At 44.6% G+C, this 15,711-nt stretch overlaps 1 protein-coding gene across 1 annotated transcript in view; it reads right to left on the bottom strand.

The window, feature by feature from the left end:
* The window catches only part of LOC144128642 (cell adhesion molecule Dscam1-like), an 87,669-nt gene that overhangs the window by 12,735 nt on the left and 59,223 nt on the right, over nt 1–15,711 (bottom strand). The window contains exons 11-18 of the mRNA XM_077662191.1: nt 13,119–13,406; nt 12,075–12,194; nt 11,005–11,178; nt 9,938–10,076; nt 9,158–9,309; nt 2,056–2,187; nt 919–1,086; nt 579–649 (exon numbers count right to left, since the gene is read on the bottom strand). Coding sequence (XP_077518317.1) covers nt 579–649; nt 919–1,086; nt 2,056–2,187; nt 9,158–9,309; nt 9,938–10,076; nt 11,005–11,178; nt 12,075–12,194; nt 13,119–13,406 — 1,244 coding nt within the window. The remainder of the gene's footprint in view (nt 1–578; nt 650–918; nt 1,087–2,055; nt 2,188–9,157; nt 9,310–9,937; nt 10,077–11,004; nt 11,179–12,074; nt 12,195–13,118; nt 13,407–15,711) is intronic.

Raw genomic sequence — 15,711 nt, 5'->3', positions numbered from 1 at the left:
TAAAGTAAACTGTGCTCCAATTAGATCAGAGTTTAGTGAAACTTAAAACTTGATATCACGACGCTTTCTATATATTAATTAATGTAGCAAACGGGACCGCCAACAAAACCATTAGTCCTATTGCAACGTGTAAGTCATTAAATAGGTCGATAAGGCATTATAAATTTTTCCCACAGGGCTAAAAGGTGCTTTGTGATAGGCGAACTACCAAGAATAAAGGAATGTAGCCCTACATTCCATCCCTAATTGTAAATGCTCTCAAAGTTTTCCTCCCGGGCTCAAAGACAATATTCCCAGCTTTGAAGTCGATACCGCATAGTACTGAACCCATTCCATTCACCGAAACATGTAAACATATAGCTTTGTACAAAGCGGAAGTACTGCTTTTGCTTGGAAAGATTATAATATGAAGTTAGCCATTATCTTCGTACAAAGTAGACACGCAGTCAGCTTGGAGAGTACACAGCATAACTCGAGCAAATCATGTCAACAAAATGGCGTCTTAAGTTTTTGTTTTTCGCATTCCTGTCATACGCCCCAAGCGATTAAAGCACCGCCGCTATGGCTGCTCCACCCACCTTCCACGAAACTTTGAGTGACTGGGAACCAGTAGTGTGGACGGTCAAAGATGAAGGCGCACCAGAGGGAGCTGTTGTCGGGAAAGTGTAGAACAGAAAGAGGAGTTTCAGCAAAATAGCAACACTTTCTCGTTCCTACAGGACCAAAGCGCAAAAGCCAAATCAAGAAGCTAGAAACGGTGACACGCATGTCAGAACAGTGCAGATTTTGCAGTTGTTTTCAATTACTTCGAACTGGTGAGTTTGATGCTGAACAAGATCATCGTGTAGTCTAGTTTTTGCGGTCTCTGGAGGATGCAAATGGCTAACAACTAGTATGGTTTATGTCGCGGACGCTCACCTTCTTCCCCAGTGGTCACCAGCACTTCGTCGCTAGGTCTGCCGGGTCCTAGTGAATTCTCGGCAACGACTCGCATGGAGTACTGGCTGACCGGCTGGAGGCCACGTACGCTGGCCCGGGTCTCAGACCCCGGGACCACCAGTTGCGAGACTGGCCCGTTCCAAGGGTCTAAGCAAGACAGAAACCCGCACATGCACAGCACGTGAAGGACCCATTATGAGAAGGTGCTATTCTTCTAAGTGTTTAGTTCTAAAGCGCAACTGCAAGCAGCGCTTTTGCACAGGTTTAACCTTACTATCGTAATTAGGATCCCTATCCAGAATCCCCGAATAGTGCCGAAATACATCAGCGTTGAAGTCTTTTTTTGAGCAAGAATTAATAAATTAATAAGCCTAAGTTCTTTACAGCCTTCCCCAATTTATTCTTTGTGGGCGTGCCCAGGTGAAGCCGCTAGGAAAATACAGTACCTTTACGTTTATTCACTAAGCCTGCGGACGCAGAAAATCGTGTCGTACGCTGCCATCGTTAATTTGTCCGTTGCATTAGTGCCCCTGACTATGTTTAAAGGCTGATGAAGGAAGGAACGAATTTTGTATGCCGATAGTAGCCTGTGACAAATATTTAGCGCGGCGATGCAGTGTGTATCATCACGATTTCCATGTGAAACTGCTTTTGAGAAGGCATTGTTTGTCGTTCAATATCCTTGCACAATTTTTATAGTTTCCTACGTCAGGCTAATCATAATGCAAGTGTTCTATCTCTTTGAATACAAAAATAAGCTGGTTACTTTGTTTTCACTGCATACCGCAATGAGGCTGCTGCCTTAGTTTTTATTGCGCAAAAACTTTCCTGCTTTTCCAGTACGGAAAAAGAAAGAGCTCGTATTTTTCCGCCAGGTGTGGCAGGCGATGCAAATTGTGAACGCTTTATTATGCTCAGAAATAAAATCTTGTATTGCTACTAATATTACAAATGTTTCGCTTGTTTCTCTTTTTACAAAATCTTGGATACAATTGAAAACTTCCTTGTTCAGAACTTTTGCCCAGATGGTCTGAATATATTTTCTGCCTTAAAAAATAACATGTTCTCGTTGGTTTAGCACCCATTGAAACGCCATTAGCCGGCTGCGCTTCTCACCTTTTTCCAGCTTGTGCTGCAAGATGTAGCGCGTTAAGGGGTTGTTGCCATTGTAAGGCGTCTGCCACTGCATGGTCGCTGAACGACTCGTGTAATTTGTCACCGTTACCCCTGTCGGACCGTCGGGGGGCTCTGGAAAGGCAATGATAATGCAAGCATATAAACGTTATCTGACTGTACACCAAGTGCATAAATAGAGATTGTATTTGCAATATAGCGATAGTACAAGCTCTTGTGGAGAAGCCGCGGTGTCTCAGTGGTTATGAGGCTCGGCTGCTGATCCGAAAGATGGGGGTTCGATCCCGGCCACGGCGGTCGCCTTTCGATGAAGGCGAATCGCAAAAGGCCTGTGTACTGTGTGCCCCAGGTGGTCGAAATTTTCGGAACTCTCCACAACGGTGTCTCTCGCCGCCTATGTCGCTTTGGGCTATTATGCCTTATAAACCCAGCCACACAAGCTCTTGCGTTGTTCTCTCGTCAATATTCTATGGGATTAGCCTCCACTGAGCTGTGCATCAACTTGTCCAATGGCGTGCGTTACTAACACATGAACACCTCATGGCGACCTCAGCGGTGACCAAGTCGTTTGAGCATCGGCCTCGAGTGTGGGAGGTGCGGGGTACAATCTCTAGTCCCGCCGGGTGCCCACCGGGGATCCGATGGGTACAAGCTTTCCCACTGCCTGGTGCTCGGCTTCTCTAGGGTGAAATGTTTGGGAAATGGGTCTCTGACGCTACTTTGAGTAGAAGATATAACCTTGTGCCATGGTGTTCTTTGGCCACAGACGCCCTCGTGCCATAAAAATTCATCATCATCATCAGCACCTGATAGCAACAGTCATGCATACCGCTTTTCATGGTAATACGATAATGCATCCGGTACTGAAGCTGATATGTATCATGAATCTCTGGTGATCTAAGATCCAGTGCGTGAATTGTCACAGTGATGCCGCATTGTTTAGCGAATGAGAGAAGGAGGGGGTACGGACGTATTGGAGCAACCTGTTGTTTGCGGAGATGCTGACGGGTAGAGCCACGGAAACTTCTACCTGGAAATTTTCTTCCTGCTATGAGCGGCATAAGGGGTGGCATTGAAATATCATGCCTTCTATACTCCTTCTTCGCGTAGCAGGAATTAAGTAGCCAGGAGTGCGAGAATACGAAAACAAAATATTCCTGTCCTTCTCCAGCTGTCCCATTCCAGCAAGCTGCTTGTTCATTTACTGCAGAAATATTGAAAAGCAGCAAGCCGAAACCTCGAACATGATTAATAGTCACCTGAAGAACAACAAAAATACTTAACCTAGTGTTGTGTGACTGAAAGCAAGAAACATAAGTGATTTCGAATTCGAAGAAAAATAATGAAAAATGCTCGCACAAGAACAGAGTTTGAAATGTATTTCAGGAGGTTGAGGGGAGATGAGAAAATAACGATCGATTAAGAAAGTAATAAACCTAACCAAAATGGCAAGAGAATTGAAAGGTCGTTTAATACTGTGCTAATACGATTTCAACGCCACCTCAAAAGCACTGAAGTGCTCTTGCCAGTCGGAGTGTTTATTTAGTAAGGTCAGGCCTGCGCCATGCATCATCGCTCAGTCCCATATATAAAACAGTATTTTGAGAAGAAGAAATGGCGCAGTAAATATCCCGCTTCAAGATGCACATCTGAACCACGTTGTGAGGGAAGGCATGGGAAAAAGTGAAAAAAGAAAGAGAGAGAGAGGTGCAGTAACGAAGGAATGAACTAATTTCGGCAAACTTCGCATCCTTAACGTGCACTACTATTGCGCCGTAAAAGAGTGCCTTTTCCTCCTATATCAGGCTGCTGTCCGGCGTCACAGGCGCCGAGGGGAAATCGGGTGATGAAGAGAAGGAAAGAACAAAAGGTTGTGGAAGAGGAGCGAGAAGGAGACGAGGCGATTGTGAACAATGCCGACGACATAATTTTGATGAACATTTCACATGCAGCTTTCGCGCTAAAGCCCAGAAGAATAAAGGAATAAACCAGAGCTGCGGTGAAGATAGCCACATGTCCACAAAACCACTTCCAGTTTAAGCGCTATAGCGTTAGGCAGCCCGTGTCGCAGAGACACCGGCGTTGTCGACGGCGTCGTCGTCGTTGACCGTAATCAAAAAAATCTACGAAAAAACCCCAGAGATGCAACCTAGGCGGCTGGTGAGCCACCTTGGTCGCGTTACATTACGAAAAAGTTTAGCGCACTCACGACGAACAAAGAGGTCTTTTTTTCTGAGTGCGCCACTTTTTCGTGATGCATTACTAACTAGCTCAGATGTCGATCCTTCTTCAAGTTACATTGTGCCGTCATCGCAGCCTGCCCACCGTGGAAGGTGGAAGTTAATGAGTGGTCGCGAGAAGTTGTTCGTAAACACAGATCACCCTGGGTCACACAAGCCCCATCGGTGTCAGTACCTGGCGTCACAGGGCAGTGGCGCATCGCTTAACCGCGGCACCACTGTCCCAAGAGTGGTATGAGGGCTTCCAGGGATCCATGAATGTAATGTAGCGAATGATCAATTCTACGTATATGAGCCTTAATCGTTAACGTTGTCGCGTCATAACCTTAAGATTTAGTTTAATTCTCCCTTCGATTTTTTTTTCGTATTCAATTTCTAGGCCCTTATCGTTAAAGGCTAGCAATTTACTTAAGCAGCGGTTAATGGTCCCCGAGGGATTATTTGCTGTTCCGCATTATAAGAAAAAAAAATCAACGAACAGTCATTCGTTGATGCACGAATATCAGCGCTAGATGGTTGTCTAAAAGTTCTTAACCAACTTTACTGCATCAATTTCCCGAGCCAGCATTTCACGTTTTTGATGCAACGCAAGCTCAACCTGTGAAGTACTGCAGAGCCTCTCTTTTCCAAAGACCCGCGCGTTCTTGCCTAGTGAGCTATTCAAGCGCGCTAACCGACGCAGGCGCAGCGTGTAGCACGGCTGATTCATATCGAGTGCGTACGCGCGACATCCCGAGCCAACACGCCAGAGCAAGGGTTCTCGCACGGCGTCTTTCCCCAGAGTCCGTGTGCCATGCTTTCACCGAGAGTGACCTGCCACTGTGACGCGCCAGGTATCTATGTGCCCCACCGCAACTCCAGAGCGATATGGTCCGGCGCTGCCGCTCTGCGGCTTGCATTCGGCACGTATGGCATGCGAATGATGGGTCGTGACGTGTCACCCTGTCGCTTAGCATATCTTACGCGCACTTGGCTCTCATCGTCTAACTATCCTGCCGTTATTCCGCCTCTATCTACTCTAGTACTGCTTAGCACCTTTGAACAGGGGTCACGTGATAGCTGACGCACCACACGGATTTGTATATCACGGAACCGAGGAAGCTTGCCTCTTGCAGCTATAGCTGCATGCGGCCGAACAAGTCGTGTTCATTTGGATTAAAACCCGTGATCTTTAGGCTGAGCTCGCCGCAAGTGAAGGTCTGACAGTTTCTATGCCGGCCGGCTTCTCGATTGAAGCCGTTGTTCAAGAGAATAACAGAAGCGTTTCCCCGGCAACGCAAAGTAAAAACTTCGGCTTATCAAATACAAGCCAGGCAGCGGACATGAGGGAAGAACAAATGCACTTTGCTTGAAACATTTTCGTCGTCTACCAGCTCAGAGTAGCATGACTGGAATTTTGATAGCAGAATAGGAACATATCGATATTTCTACCAGAAATAATGAAACGCCAAAGAAGTTCTTGGTTTACTAAGAAACGTTTACAACCTCAATTGTACCTATCTTCTTCCCGGGCGCACTGTTTGACGAAGCCAGTTCACGTTGTATATTCGAAATTTACAGTGTGTCTAAAGATACAACACAAGCCTTGTCCAAAGTCGCTTTCAAGATTCTTCATGATTACACGACGCCATCAATCAGCCATGCCCAAATGGCAGCCACTGCTAGCGGCTTCTGCTTGTAACGAGCACGGTAGCAGCTAGCAGGGTGTTCCGTTGTATTCGATTGAAGTGTGGAGAGATAAGAACAAAATTTAGCCGAAATTGAGAGTCTAAATTTATCCCATTACTCAGACTACTAGAATGTTTGTTAAATAAGTTTAGTGCAGTTCTTCGTCCCAACGCCCCAACGCCGCTGCCGACAAGCCTCGGCACTCAATTGCACTTTGAGTACTTCAAGTGCGGTTTCGCTGTAATCACCTTATTTTGGGTACACGATAGACGCCGGTTGCAAGATGCTTCCGTAGAAACATCCAAACTGTTTTGTCGGCAGGGCCGAGAGACTCATTTTTTCTATTCGGCAGGTCAAGGTTTCACCCAACAGAATAAATAAATTAAGTAAAAGTTTAACACGGCTATACCTAAGTAGACCACACCAAGAAACAGGGGTTATGCGCTTAGCTACCAAAGCTGTCACAAATGTAACGCTCGAGCTCCAAGCTCGCTTTTACTGTTTCTTCCTGTGTTTTTGTTTCTGCACAGTTTTAGCGTTATAAAAGTCCATTTCCTTTGTTCGTCCGTGTGTCATCGATCGTCCATCGTCTGGCTGTCGGCAGCGAGTCCAACGCCAAATCATCGAGCACATCGAAGGAAGTGAGGTGTGAAGAAGGAAGAACCTTTTACATATTTACTCCACTCTTGGCGCAATGGTGCAGCGCTTAAAAGATGCGCCACTGTCCTCCTGCGTTGGCAGGTGCCGCACCGACCCAAGTTGCTCTTCCCGAGCAGCCTCTCGCGATCAACCAGTAAGTGAACTGCCGCCAGCCAGTGTGATTAGTGTTCTCACAATCCGGTAGGTAGGTTGTGATAACCGTAGGTTGTGACCAAGGTTGCCTACCTAGATAGCTTCTCCGGGAGTAGCTGCCTGGGCAACCTACGCCCCCTATTTACCACTGACAACGCCGACGCCGTATTTTCTGCGTAACGAAGCCAGGTAACGAAGCCAGGTAACCGGTAATAGAACAAAATCGTATTTGCCACTTACTTTATCACTCATCTTCTCCTACCCTGAATCAAACGCTTCTATAGGAAAGACCATTGTGCTACACCTGCGGAACCTGCGCCTCTAGAGACCTCTGCCGCTCTTTTATCTCAACTGGAGTCGAAAAATATCGTCCTGATCATGCGAAGCTGTGGCCTGCTGTCAACGATCGCAATGTCCGGAGATTCTAAATCACTGCTGGCTTCGATTCTCGAATGTCGTTCGTCGCCAAACACAGCACAACCTAATCGGCTCCCGCAGTGAGCACTCAGAATAAAGCTAGGCCCATTAACTCGAGTAGGCGTATCTGCGTGCGTGCGTGCGTGCGTGCTTGCACGCGAGCGTGCCTGCAAAGTTGGCAGCCAATAGCAGTCTCTGCGAGTGAGACGGGCTGGCACCTTTAATTTTCCCAAAGTGGAATCGGCGCAGTGAAGCTGAGGGGGTGTGGCATATCGATTTTCTTCTTTCTGCCAATTGTGGGGGCCTTTTTGCTAAAACTTCTGTTCATGCGTTCTTCTGGCTTTGCCTGTGCTTATTATTCTGTCGAATATCGTTTCAATCCTACCGATCTCTCCCCTGCCTTGGCGCTAATGTTTTGGTATCCTTTAGATGTGTTTTCACTGTGACGATTAAAGATATTTTCATTGCGCCCCACTCCTTGCTTAAATCAAGAGGTGGTTTAAGGGATTTTTATTTCGTCACTGCGTTCCGCCTTTATTTTCTCACACCAGAATTAAATACATCCCTCAGCTCCGCTCTTTTAAATGAGCGGACAATAAATGCGTGAGTGTATCGAAGCAGAACGGAGACATTTTATTCTGGTAATATGTGAGGTTGCTTCAAACTTACGTCATGCGCTCCCTGCTTTCTGTTTTCTGCTATAAATAATTTAAACTGAACATTGAACATTTTAGACTGGTAACTACATACACTGAAAATACTTCATTGAATGTGAAAGATTTAAACGTGCAGCCCACGTTTTCTGCCTTCCTTTTTTTTCGAAAACAGAAATACTCATTAATATTGTTATGCGGCGACCAGCCGCCGAATGAGGCGCAGTAACGATGCCAGAGATAAGGTTAAATGGATTACTACTCCTTTCCCACTTTTAAACGGTCCTGTTTCCAGCAATTCACCGCCTGTGTCTTGGCCACTCCGCCGTAGTGGGTATGTGGAATCTTTATTGGAGGCCAACCAACTAACCAAGATTTAATGGCCGCTGGCCTAGCGTGAACGCTCCGTCACGCGCCACTGCCATCTTCGTCGCCTTCGTCACACTATGTCACAGTGGCCCCATATATGGCACCAAAAACTTTGAATAATATGTACTGCGGGGTTATATGCTCTTACATTTTTTCAGTGCATAGAAATACGAGCCCATATAAGATGACCATAGAACACGTGTGGCGGTGCGAACAGGCTCATCCAACCGATTCTTTACAGCACTGTTACGAAGTGTTTGAGTTCGTTTCTCTCCCTACAATTATTCTTGGCTGTGATTTCCATTGTGTTTTTTTCCATAAGGCTAGTAGTCTTCCTCCAGAAAATAAATGACAAGAAATCAGTGACTCGATGAGTGCTTAGTCCCAGCATCAACACAGTCAGTATTAACATGTGTGCCATCAAAATCCGTTTCTTTAACGTACGCCGAACCACAGCTTAGTTTGTTTACGCCACTGCTTATAGTGAGGTACCATAGTCATCCATAGGCAGACTGCTAGATTATTGAAGAAACTGCAGCGCACAAGACATTACTAAGTAAGAAGAAGCGACACAGACGGCGTTTGTGTGTGTCGCTTCTTCTTACTTAGTAATAACGTCTCTGCTCTGTTTTCTTCATTAATGAATCTTTTCCGTCAAGCCCAGCTCTCGATTCTCGGCGAAATGGCACAAGAGCTCTTTGTGATTTCTCTCGTCTGACTGGTTTGTCAGCGTCTCGCGGCTTTTGCTTTTCTTTTGGCGATAACATAGGCAGCAGGCTGAGTACAGACTTCACATGACGCTGCCACATATACCGCGAAATATTAATAAGCAGCACTGCGAACGTTATGACAAAGAGCATAACTAAGAAGACATATAAATTGCGGAGGTTCAGGTTAGAAATAAAATACGTAGCTAATAAGGACAAATTTATTATGCACACTGGCCTTGGATGATGACTTGGAAATGAGTTGAATCCTCTCCGTAAGCGTTTTTGGCTTTGCAGGAGTAGACACCAGAGTCGTTTCTAGTTGTTTGGGGAATCTTCAGCTCCGATTGAAGCTCACCACCTGAACTGCGTCCCCCTTTCAGTTCGTACCTTTTCAAAAAATGCAGAAAAACAAACGCATAAATCGATTTGTGAACACAGGTTGGTACAATTTAAACATATAAAATTCTTAGTGCGCGAATTTCATGATGGATCACACGCACCTTTTGCAGCAAATTCGCACTAAATATTCGACACAACAAAAAAGGCGCAGACTGCTTTTACTAACAGTTTTATTCCTTGTATTAGGTTGGCAAAAAATTTCAATTTTCGCAAATTTCTAGGGGTTTCTCGGTAGCACGTAATTACCTCTATGCAGAAAAAAATTGAATAATTTAGCAGCTGATGTTAAACTGAGAACGCGCTGCTCGCGCCCCTCACTGTGCATTGTGTGAGCTTGTGGCCGCAAAAAAGAAATTTAATGGTGTGTGGAAAAGGCCAGATATCATCTTTTTGTTTTAGGTTGCGTGCTGACACGCGCCCTCCACAGAACAGTGAAAGTCGGCACGACTTTAGCATCAACACTCACAACGGAAACACAAGAAACTTTGAACTTGCGATTGAAAGGTAACCTTCATTGTATCGATTACAACTTTTAGAGAACATTGAGAGATAATGCGCTGCCAAATCGAGAAGGAACAAAACATCGAGTACCGTAGAACAGAAAAAAATTTCTTACCTTTCATTGTCAATAGGTTTTTGGTTTTTCTCCCAAGAGTAGAGAATCAGAGAGTCGCCTAGAGCTAGGCAGCTTGCATGGAAATCTTCGCCTTTCCTGATGAGAAAACTTCGGTGTTTGACTTCGAACCTGGGTGGAACTGCAGAGAAAACATGGCAACAATCACAACAAAAAAAAACTGGCTTTCGGGCTAGTTACACAATTTTATGCACATATGAAGCAATAAAATTTTAACTGAAGGCATTTATACAACACCACAATATTTGTTTAGCTGCACCGTGTAAGCTTTGCTAAACCAGGACAAAACTTTTGTATTTGGTTGTCAGTAGTTAAAGCGGAGAAAACATGTCATTACGTGTTATATGCGCGTAATTTAAGCCACAGCCAGTCGTGACGTTTTACTGCGAATGTATGTACCAAGCAAGCGAAAGATGTATAATTAGACCCAATTTATTGGACAAGGATGCATCGCTACTCATATGTCTACCAAACCTTGTAACCGAAAAAAATTTTTACTAAAAGCCCTCATGTAACAACTTTCCAGGTAACAACTTACTTCTTCAGTGTAACGGCAGTGAAAAGCGTGCAAAATCTAATTTTCTATCTAGAATCACACAAACAAAGCCTCAGGTACCAGTACTTGCTTTCCTTCTTTTGTTTTTCGCATGAAAACTTCTTACTGTATACAAACACTGAATATGTTACCATGAAGACAAAAAATTGTAATCCGGCAAAATGGGGCGAACTGGCAGGATGTTATCATGGTCACGTTTAAATTACCAGTTCCGAAAGTCCCAGAGAGCTTGCATCTCTAACGATCTCACTCTGCAGCTTTATTTTATCAAATACATTAGTTTATTTCATTTATCTTATTTATGTCCCGAAATTAAAAATAAATAACGGCCCTTTTAAACTTTTCCGAATTTACTAGTTTCTTTAAGAATTTGTGCAACAATAACTCTCATAGGGGCGTTTCTTAGTATCAGAAAGAACAAGATCAAACACATTGATGGTCACGCTAAGTGGAAATATAAAATGAAAGTAGTCACTGGGGCCTGCGTACTCACCTTTCACATTGAGGTAGGCCACTTTGTTGATCCCAGCTCCGATACCGTTGTGTGCCTCGCACAAATAAAAGCCTTCATCAGATTCTTCTACTTCTCCAATCTGTAGGCTACCATTCACAAAATGGTGATTGCGAAAGTTGTAGTGAACGTACGAGAAATTTCGAGGCTGGCTCCCTAAGGGAAAGAATATTAGATATTTTCGTTACGCTGTGCGAAAAACTAAATTTGCCATTTTCTCGGCATGCCAATAAAGACATCCTGCTGCTGAACGCATAAAAATATTGAGTCAGTACGATGTTGTCATTTTACTTGCTCTGTTTTTCGCTTCGAAGAACATTTATTACCATTTGCTAAATCAGTTTCCACAGTAAATATTCTCATAAGTACTGTATGGGGCTCACTTTCGTTGCAGTGGAAAAAAAAACGTTCTAAAACTCTTTTAGATTGGGCGCTACCAAGTCTACATATCTGCTTTCATCCATCGTGGAATCTTCCCTTTTGCTCATGATGCATGTGCGTTATTTACCTTCTAGATGCCGCTGCCTTACTCGAAAAATCTGTTATGGCCATTGGGAATGTTAGCAGTAAATGTACTGCAACGTGGTACTCGTGTTCGACCTATATTTGCTAATTCCGTGTAATATTTCTAGTACACAGCAGCTTCACACCTAACAATTCTGGGCAAAAGCATTTTTGAACAGGAAGCCTTTTATGAACGCAATTTTTTTCATATCATGTAAGATTCCACTATAACAATCAATACATCTGCAGATCACCCGACGGCACTCTTGAATATTTTTTCATTAATATTTTTGCTATCGTCAAATGTGTTCCCCATTCGTTTTCTATTGCAGTCTTAACTTTTCGATCTGATCGATGGAAGCACTCTAAAAAAGAAAGTTTTGCTACATGGCAGAAGAATGGACTATACCTTCAATCTTTCCGTAACTATGTCTTACAATTTTCAAATTTTCAAAATTTTTGTCCGACATTGTTGGACACGATAGCATTATATTCAAGAATATGAGCGTGATATAATGAAAAGACAGCAAAAAAAAGATTTTTCTTACTTTCACCTTTCTTCCAGGTTACAGAGGGAGTCGGATAACCATCCGATGAACAGTGCAATAAAACAGTGGCCCCTAGAATGACTGAGATATTTTGCGGTTCCGTCTTCCAACGAGGACTCACTTGAACAGGAAGAGAGTCAAAAACGAAAAAGAATAAAATTCATACATACAAGAAAACCAATGAGCATAATTGTTCAAATGTTAGTATCGAAGGTTCTTGGTGCATTCGCCGCCAACACTCCGCCATAATCACTTGTGCCCTGTTGAAACACTGTTAATAATTTGTAAACACACACAGAGGACAAATAGAAACTAGACTGTGTCGGTAGACTATCACGTTCAAATCGCGAAGAGGCCACTCTTACCGGAGACAGAGCGTATGTATGCTAGAAAAGTCCAAAAATCGAAATACTGTTGTGGTCACCACCGCATGTTTTCGAGAGGTAATTTGAGAATGGGCTGAGCATTGATAACTTCAATAAACACGAATGGTCTGTTTTCGTTCACAGCCTCAGCTCTATATCACAATGAACACCACAAATGTAAAAGCTGGCAACCTGATTTAGCTATTAGCTTATATGCATTCTGCACTCCCCAGAGTGATGATACACTGAAACAGGCCATTCCGTGAGCGGCTTCTCGTTCAGTGCTTTCAGACGAGATGTGTGGGACGATGTTTTATTGAAGAACAGCCGATTTCGCAGCCATAACTGTATAAAGGGCTTTGGTGCAAATGGTCCCGGCTCAATAGTGTTGTAATCAAACATCCCGCCTTTAACAGCTACCAGATAGCAACACTGGACGCGTAGGACTAAGCCGCAAGAAGCATGTGAGGCAGGCAGTGTGCCTCCTGCAATGAAACTCCAACAATAAAACTCCTGTATCATTTCGATGATTATATATATACCTGGGAGTGGGTGCATTTGTGGCACAGGGAATGGTTAAGGTAAAGCATCTTTCAGTGTTAAAGTTCTAAACAAGCAGAAAGCCAAATTTTTTGGAATAGTTTGTATTCTTATTCTCTTGCGGAATAAGCTGCCTCACCGTGGACGACGAGCTCCACGGTGCGGTTGACGGAGGCGGCGTCGTTGGAGACGAAGCAGACGTAGCGCCCTCTGTCGACGAAGCGCACGCGACCGAACTTGATAATGGACGAGTCGTCGGTGGTCTCGATGACGCGTTCGCCGTGAGAGCCGATGCTGAGGCCGTTCTTGAGCCAGCGGAAACGAAGCGGGGGGTCACCCTTGGACACGGAGCACATGAGTCGTGACCGGCTGCCCTCCTCAACCTTGATGACGTCCGGGAAGAAGTGATCATCGATAATTGGGGCGACTGTGGAGCGTAGGAAAGAGACAAACACCCAAGAAGCACTATTAGCAGCGAGTGAAACGCGAACAAGAAAATTCAGGTCGCAAGACAAAAAAGACAACATATTAGCTCCATTGTGACGAAACACAACCGAGGTTGATTAATACTTCAGAAAAATAGTCTTCGCGTCTTCTAAGTGAAATTACCCGAAGCTAGTATGGAGCTTTCTCTCGCTAAGTGTCTCTTAGTTTGCTGTCCGTGACTCGATTGCCTTGTTCGCGTTTTATTCCTGGCTTGTTGTACTAGTCATCATCGAAGCTGTGGTGGCATCTGCGTTGCATTCAGATAGATTGGAAATGCAACTGTGTAATGGTCTTTCTCCGGGACCCTAGTTTCCGAGTCGTAATCTCGTAATCACAACACCCCCTTCACCAATACCTTCCATTCGCTATGTTCCTAAACAAAATGATCTAAAGACGGGAAAAAATACAGAACGAAAGGCACATGGGGGGACTGCGGAGCTTAGAAACAGTTGTCGCGTAGTTTTCCTATAAAATATAATCATAACAGACATGTATTTCGGTGACTGAGCGATCTCTAGGGCATTCTGGCCTCGTTGTAGGTGCCCTAATGGGAGCCTATACGATACAGCTTTACAAAGCACTCGTTAAGCCTCGATGAAATGCAGCCAAATAGTTTTCAGAACGGCAGGAATTGAACAGAACAGGGTAACACCGAAAGGGCAGAGACTTTTTCTTGACGCAAACAATTAGGGCCACTTCATAGGCCTTGAGTTCAATGAAAGAAAAAAAGGAAACATTTCTTTCCCCCGCAGTATGTAAAGCCACCACAACATAAACCTCACAAGGCGCCCGTCGCACTGAATACATGACAGGCAGAAAATCAGGCTGGCCTTTACGGCTGAAATATTGGATCTTAAAACGCCATATTAATGAACACATAGGCAAGTTTACGCAGTTCCTACTTAACTCTTTCCTCGAAAGAGGGTCACTTATTGTAGGTCAACATTTTACATACCTTTAAAAAGCGCACATGGTTCCTTTGCCAGGTGGCCTTACACCTTTTGAACATTCAAAGCCTCCGTTTTCAAGAAAATTCTTCGTTGGTCACTTATACAGCGGCTCCTAATTCAAACAGAATCCCACGAGCTTTCCAGGGCCTTTCGTCATGTAGCGATAGCAACAATACATATTACTGTTATCATATTTTACTGACTTATTTTTCTTTTGATTTCTGGCCTGGTGTAATTCCAGGCTTATTTTTTCGCAGCATCAAAACTTTCCAATGCTCCAAAACTTCACGCTAAGCATTGGAGGAAAAGTAAGCAGCACAAATTTCAGCCGCGGTGGCCGCGTTTTGATGGAGGCCAAATACAAAAGACGCAAGTGTGCTGTGCGATACTGTTAGTGCATGTTAATGAATTCTTGGTAATTGAAATGAACACGGAGCCGTCCACTGGGATCGCCGCTGTCTCTCTCTCTCCTCCCTTCCTTCCTTCTAGTGACCTTGCAACAAGGTCACTCGCCAAGGTTGTTACGAGCAGAGGAAAAGCTCGCCCCTCATCAAGCGAACACCTGCGTGTCTTCTCAAACGGCCACGTTAGCGTCCTAAGGAGGCGGTTGTGAGGAAAGGACCGACGCCCGCAGTCTCTTCCAGTTGTACGATTTTGTTGTAATCAGGCTTACAAGCACACAGCAAACAGTCTTTAAGGATTACCACGAAGAAACAAGTTTGCCTCGGTGTATCCATAGTACATTCATTCTCCGGACGCAAGAGGAGTCCCGACCGCTTTTCTTTCCGAAAGCAACTTCGACTGAGAGGAAGTTATTACATTTAGTAACAATACAGCTAATTGAAGCATATCTATTAAAACGTCGTCATTAGGACGTTGTAGTGTGTCAAAAGAACGGAGAAAATTCAAAAAAGGCATAGTTACTGCAAATTTTTCACGCGAGAGCGTTAAAGGCCTCGTTGTCTAAAAAACCCGGTGTCGGCGTGGTCGTTTTGAGCGTGAAATCACGAGCACGACTCTATCAGGTGGTCCCCAGAGGACAACCTAGAAGGCAGGCAGTCTAAATAGGTCGCGTGACCTTGCGGCGTCATGATAGCCAGCCAACCGGATATGAGCGAGCCGCCCATCGTGGCAGGTGGCTGGTAAATTAAAGATTGGTCGCTCGGGAAGCTCAACCCGGCCGCACAAGGCCTACCGCTGGGGGCACCTGCCACCGCACGGCTGTGGCGCATTGCTTAACCGCTGTGCCACTGCGCCAAAGAAGGATACGAGTACACCCAGGGATCTATGAATATA

Source organism: Amblyomma americanum, chromosome 4, assembly GCF_052857255.1.
Source record: "Amblyomma americanum isolate KBUSLIRL-KWMA chromosome 4, ASM5285725v1, whole genome shotgun sequence".
Taxonomy (NCBI): domain Eukaryota; kingdom Metazoa; phylum Arthropoda; class Arachnida; order Ixodida; family Ixodidae; genus Amblyomma; species Amblyomma americanum.
This window is presented reverse-complemented; position numbering and strand designations above follow the sequence as displayed.